At 37.5% G+C, this 6,692-nt stretch overlaps 1 protein-coding gene across 1 annotated transcript; it reads left to right on the top strand.

Annotated features, from left to right (window-relative positions):
• The first annotated feature begins 4,438 nt into the window (after window positions 1-4,438).
• On the top strand, window positions 4,439-4,860 carry LOC108756348. Its single transcript, XM_018500092.1, has 2 exons — window positions 4,439-4,589; window positions 4,670-4,860. The coding sequence occupies exons 1-2, from the start codon at window positions 4,439-4,441 to the stop codon at window positions 4,858-4,860; spliced, it is 342 nt and encodes a 113-aa protein (XP_018355594.1).
• The last annotated feature ends 1,832 nt before the right edge of the window (window positions 4,861-6,692 follow it).

Below are 6,692 nucleotides of genomic sequence, written 5' to 3'. Positions count from 1 at the left end.
AGCTACTTGTGAAACTATAATACATACGAACTCATGAATAAATTGTAGAACAGTGCTATTCATAAATCTGTGTGTCTGACATTTATTGGTGACGTTCAATCAACCTATATCCTGACATAAACATTTATTAAGCTAAAGATCTCCACGACCATTCAGTAAAAACGAACATTTAGAAATAACGATCACATCTGATAAGTGGGAGCTTGCCTGCTTATCTCTTACACTTTGTAATCGCCTGTACATACTTGCGACCTGCTTGTACACGATTTGCTTTCTAACCACCTGCACATATTCGCGACCTGCTCGTACACGCGATCCGCTGGTATATATTGTATATACACGCATAAAAAGGATTTAGTAATATTAGCTATTTCTGCTAAACTGCAAATGTGATTTTTTGCGTAAAGAGTAACGCTCCAAAGTTTAAACTAGTTTATGTTACAAGTACGTAATTAGCACTAAATTATAGCGTAAATGTTTTTTATGTATCCATATTATTTTTGGTACTTTTCTCTTGTGCGATATACATTTTAGGATTGCTTCAGGCGAGAAGGGTAGTGCACCAAAATTGAAACTAGGATATGATAAAAACACACAATTAGCACTAAATAATAGCGTGATTATTTTTATTTTTACCTTTTTAATGTGTATTCTAACTTTCTTAAAAGCTAGCAGAAAAATGATTTTTTACTAAACGGTTAGAGCAACAAAATTGGCATTACAGCAACAAATTAGCACAAAAAAAGAGCACTAAATCCTCCGTATGTCTCATGTGATTATGCTCATGTTGGTATTCTAGTTTGATAGACATACATCTATTCTCATCGGTTGATGCCTAATAATTTTTTACTGTTTTACGAATAAGAATATATTATATAAAAGATATGCGTTTCGCGAGTTTCCTCCGTGTCTAGATTCGTTCTTGAAATGCCAATGTTTCGTGAACCTTGCAGTCCACTTTATCAGGGCGAAGAGCAGCCTGATACCGAGCTGTTCCTCTGGGTCGTTCCTTTTTATACGCTACTTGTTGGAGTGGTGGGGGGAAAGAAGAGAATTATGGATGAAGGAGGGGGGAAGAGAGAGAGGAAGGGGAATTGGTCAGTCTTCAATAACCGGGAGAATGATTTTTCATATTTTATTTATGTTGTAGCCATTATCTTTATTTAGATTGTTAGGATGTTTCTGTATCTCTATGACTTCTCTATACTTTCTTGGAATGTATGAAGCAATGTTGGCTATTGTGGTCGTTTTATCAAACAGTATTTGATGTCCTGTTTCGATATTGTGTTCTGATAATGCTGACTGCGTGACGTATTTTAGCCTGACGGTACGTTGGTGTTCTTTCATTCGTAGGTAGACCATTCTCCGGGTTTCTCCAATGTACCATATACATACTTGCCCGCAGAAATAAGGTATTTTGTATACTCCTGCGGTACTGAGTCTAGAGGTCTCTGATCTTTAGGATTTCTTAAGATTTGTCCTATCTTTTTGGATGGTTTAATGATAGTTCGGATATTGTGTTTGTTTAATATCCTGCCAATCCAATCTGTTGTTCCTTTGATATATGGGAGAATGGATAGAATCTTTTCGTCTGGTTGTGTGTCAGAGACCGTTGTCTTGTTTGCATGTTTATTGATTGTTTTCATTATGTCTTTTTTGTCGTGTCTGTTTTTCTGTAAGGTTAGTTTTAAGTGATTGAGTTCTGTCTGTAGATGTTCTTTGTCAGAGATGGTGCTCTATGGACAAGTGAGTTGATTGCAGACTGTTTCTGTGATGAATGGTGGTGCGACTCGGCATGTAGGTATCTATCTGTGTGTATTGGTTTTCTGTACACTTGATGGCCTAAGATACCGTCAGCTTTCTTAGAGACAAGAACATCTAGAAAGTGGAGTTTTCCTCTATGTCTAGTGGATATTTTGATGTTGATTGTTGAGGAAAATAAGGAACTTACGGAGTTCGGCTCTGCCGTGTCTCTATATCACGAATGTGTCGTCTACATAACGGAACCAAATTTCTGGTTTCTTACGAGGGTTGTCCCAGAAGTACCCGACCTGACGTACAGATTTGGCGATGTGTCGCAGCAACAAAGCCGAATTTTTGCGCCGATTCATAACCATGGATGAAACATGGGTCCACCATGAAGGGGGGAGGCTTCACACCTGAAACAAAGGAACAGTCGAAGCAATGGACTGAAAAGAGGAAATCGGCTCCGAAGAAAGCAAAAACAGTTCCATCGGCAGGCAAGGTCATGACGTCAGTTTTCTGAGATGCGCGTAGCATAATTTTCGTTGATTACCTTCAGAAAGGAAGAACAATCAATGGCGAGTATTATGCGAACTTATTGCAGCGTTTGGATGATAAAATCAAGGAAAAACGGCCACATTTGGCGAAAAAGAAAGTGTTGTTTCATCAAAACAATACACCAGTTCACACATCCATTATCGCGATGGCCAAAATCAATTAGTTAAAGTTCGAATTGCTTCCCCTATTCGCCAGATTTAGCCCCCTCGGATTATTTTCTCTTTCCAAACTTGAAAAAATGGCTCGATGGTAGAAGATTTAGCAACAATGAAGAGGTGGAGTCTGTGGTTAATGGCTATTTTGAGGAGTTCAACGGTTCTTACTATAAACAGGCCATCGAAGCTATTGAACATCGCTGGGAAAAGTGTATCGAGCTAAAAGGAGACTATGTTGAGAAATAAAGATATTTTTTACCAAATTTTTTGTGTTTTCTTTGTTATGTCTATGTTATGGGTACTTCTGGGACCACCCTCGTAGATGTTTTCCTGAGGGCCTCTTTTGCAAAATGCTCCATGAAGATGTTGGCAATTACAGGAGAAATAGGAAAGTCCATTGCCGCTCCTGAAGTTTGTTTATAAGATTGTTATAGGAGAAATAAGTGGTTGTTGAGCAGTGCTCTATTAGTTGGATGAGGTCGGAGGTGACTTTACGTGATGCCTTTATTATGTTTAATGTGGCTTTTATTGGAACTTGTGTGAAAAGGGATTCTACGTCGAAACTTACAACAAATCTGTGGGACGTAGTCGGATTTTTTGAATCTTGTTTATAAAGTCCGTTGAGTTGGTTATGTGTGATTCGGATTTTCCAGTGAGGGGTTGTAGTGTTTGTGCCAGGAAGCGGAATAAATTGTATGTCGGGGAGTGTATGGCGCTGACAATCGGAAGGGGATGTTTGGTTTGTGTACTTTTGGTAGTCATATAGTCTTGGTAGAAGAGGATTTGTAGGTTTTAATGTTGATTTGGTTTTACTGGGAATGTTGCTTTTCTCCACTAGGATCTTGGTGGTTTGTGCGATTGTATTAGTTGGATCTTTGACAAGCTTTTTGTATGCTTTGTCCGAAAGGAGGTTCTTCATCTTTTTCTTATAGTCTGATGTGTTCATGACTACAGTCGTGTTGCTTTTATCGGCTGGACGCACGATGATGTTTGTGTTCCTGTTATGATCTTGGAGAGTCAATCGCTCTTATCTAGTAATGTTAAGTGGAGGGCTTTGAAAAAGATATTGGTTACCTGTCTGTGAATATTATCTTCTTGTTCCGATGGGAGTCAGTAGATGGTTGACTCTATTTGGCTGATAATCTCTTTCTTTGGAATCTTTCTAAGTGTCACTGCGAAGTTAGGTCCTTTGGCAAGCGCAGATATAGTGTTTTGAGACAAGTTTTTGTTGGATAGGTTCTTGACGTTAAGTAGAGAGGGTTGTGGATTTTTGTGAGGGACAAAGTTTATGTATTGTATTTCTGTTTCTGTCTTTCAGAGGATTTTGTGTGTGTGTCTTCATGGCTTGTTCATATGTAATACGATCTAGGGTTTGTCAGATATTATGCCGCAACGTGGCGGAATGGGTGGAGGAACAGGTGGAGTTTAAAGATTTTATGGGAGATCTGGGCTATTTGTGACTTGGAAGTGGATGCGTTCTTTGGTGAGGATGAGGCTAGTTTTATAAAGGATGTTTTTGGATTTGTGAGTTCCTAGGTGGTTCTCGAGTTGTAGGAATTTTGGGATGATGTTATTATTCCTGCAGCGTTTTAGAAATGTCAAGTTTGATAGTTTTTTGGCTAGGTAATCTTGTCCCTTATAAAAATCTACAACCCTCTCTACTTAACACATTTACACTCCCTGACATACAATTTATCCTGCTTCCTGACACAAACACTACAACCCTTCACTGGAAAATCCGAATCACACATAACCAACTCAACAGACTTCATAAAATCCAAAAAATCCAACTATGTCCCATAGATCTTGTAAGTTTCGACGTAGAATTCCTTTTCACACAAGTCTCACAATAAAAGACACATTAAACAAAAAAGACCTCACATAAAGTCCCCTTCGACCTCATCCCGCTAATAGAGCACTGCTTAACAATCACTTACTTCTCCTATAACAACCAATTTTATAAACAAACTTTAGGAGCGGCAATGGGATCTCCTATTTCTTCTGTAATTGCCAACATCTTCATGGAGCATTTTGCAAAAGAGGCCCTCAAGAAAACATCTAAGAAACCAGAAGTTTGGTTCCGTTATGTAGACGACACATTCGTGATATGGAAACACGGCAGAGCCGAACTCCGTAAATTCCTTATTTTCCTCAACAATCAACATCAAAATATCCACTTCACTATAGACATAGAGGAAAACTCCACTTTCTAGATGTTCTTGTCTCTAAGAAAGCTAACGGTATCTTAGGCCATCAAGTGTACAGAAAACCAACACACACAGATAGATACCTACATGCCGAGTCGCACCACCATTCATCACAGAAACAGTCTGCAATCAACTCACTTGTCCATAGAGCACCATCTCTGACAAAGAACATCTACAGACAGAACTCAATCACTTAAAACTAACCTTATAGAAAAATAGACATGACAAAAAAGACATAATGAAAACAATCAATAAACATGCAAACAAGACAACGGTCTCTGACACACAACCAGACGAAAAGATTCTATCCATTCTCCCATATATCAAAGGAACAACAGATTGGATTGGCAGGATATTAAACAAACACAATATCCGAACTATTATTAAACCATCCAAAAAGATAGGACAAATCTTAAGAAATCCTAAAGATCAGAGACCTCTAGATTCAGTACCGCAGGAGTATACAAAATACCTTATTTCTGCGGGCAAGTATGTATATGGTACATTGGAGAAACCCGGAGAATGGTCTACCTACGAATGAAAGAACACCAACGTACCGTCAGGCTAAAATACGTCACGCAGTCAGCATTATCAGAACACAATATCGAAACAGGACATCAAATACTGTTTGATAAAACGACCACAATAGCCAACATTGCTTCATACATTCCAAGAAAGTATAGAGAAGTCATAGAGATATAGAAACATCCTAACAATCTAAATAAAGATAATGGCTACAACATAAATAAAATATGAAAAATCATTCTCCCGGTTATTGAAGACTGACCAATTCCCCTTCCTCTCTCTCTTCCCCCCTCCTTCATCCATAATTCTCTTCTTTCCCCCCACCACTCCAACAAGTAGAGTATAAAAAGGAACGACCCAGCGGAACAGCTCAGGCTGGTCTTCGCCCCGAAGTGGATTGCAAGGTTCACGAAACGTTGGTATTTCAAGAATGGATCTGGACGGAGGAAACCCGCGAAACGCATAACTTTTATATAGAAAGCACCCGTGGAAGCTTCAAAAATATTAAGAATATATTATATTAAATTAGTCCATTAGCGACGTGCATATCGAATCTCTGTCATTAATGTTATATTAATAAAGAAGTATGTATAATTTCCATACATTTATTAATAAAGAAGTACGTATAATTTCCATACATTTCCATAATTTCATTTTTCTTTGACACCTAAAGACGCCAGTTTCACGAACAGATTTAATACTTTACTAGCACTGTAAACTGTACGCATGCGCGAGTGCGGGGAATATCTGCTATTACTGGTTCGGGGAGTGCTGTTAGCGACATTTGTATCATTCTATCTTCATTGTTCATTATATAAAAAACAAGGATAAAATGACATATATAATGTTAATACTGTCTTCCTGAAAGCACTCTAATCATAACGTTTTGTGTGATTTTTAATCAATGTGCATTGTCAAGCGTCCGAATATATATACAATATAAAATAACACTTGCAAAGTAGCAATTGGTTATTTAATGCTGATGAACATATTATGATTTTTGCTGTGAACATCATTTTTGTCAATTATTTTCCGACGTTTGTTCGTTTTTTCGATAATTATGCCTTTCACAAATCAAGAAAGCAGAATTTGATATGTTAAATGCTAGAGAATGTCTACAGAATAACAAAGGTACTGAACGTCTTTATGTTAAACAATATCCTCTTCATGATTATCTTTCTCATTATGTTTTCCAGCTGTTTGGAAAATTGTATTTGTAGAACTGAGCTGGTTTAGCCACAGCAAAATGTTCATATTAAGTGATCTGTGTGCGAAGTTAGAACTGTTAATGTTCTTAGTACTGTAATCGTTAATTCTCAGTAACCACTATTAGAAAGATTTCAATTGATTTTGTTAAGCAGGATAACTACGTTGAGAATTTTAAAAAAGAACTATTATACTACCGTACTCATCACATCCACTCTCAAGAATTGGAAGCAAATGTAACGTTTTTTTACTTTCAAAAACTTTAAATAATATCAAAAAAGAATTTAAGCAGAAAGTC

Source organism: Trachymyrmex septentrionalis, unplaced genomic scaffold (genome assembly GCF_001594115.1).
Source record: "Trachymyrmex septentrionalis isolate Tsep2-gDNA-1 unplaced genomic scaffold, Tsep1.0 scaffold98, whole genome shotgun sequence".
In the NCBI taxonomy this organism is placed as follows: domain Eukaryota; kingdom Metazoa; phylum Arthropoda; class Insecta; order Hymenoptera; family Formicidae; genus Trachymyrmex; species Trachymyrmex septentrionalis.
This window is presented reverse-complemented; position numbering and strand designations above follow the sequence as displayed.

What these genes read in the sequence shown, in the direction of transcription:
- LOC108756348 (XM_018500092.1), top strand. Translation starts at nt 4,439, where the DNA reads ATGGGATCTCCTATTTCTTCTGTAATTGCCAACATCTTCATGGAGCAT. An exon ending in ACACGGCAGAGCCGAACTCC is followed by an intron (nt 4,590 to 4,669) that starts GTAAATTCCTTA and finishes TCCACTTTCTAG; the next exon opens with ATGTTCTTGTCTCTAAGAAA.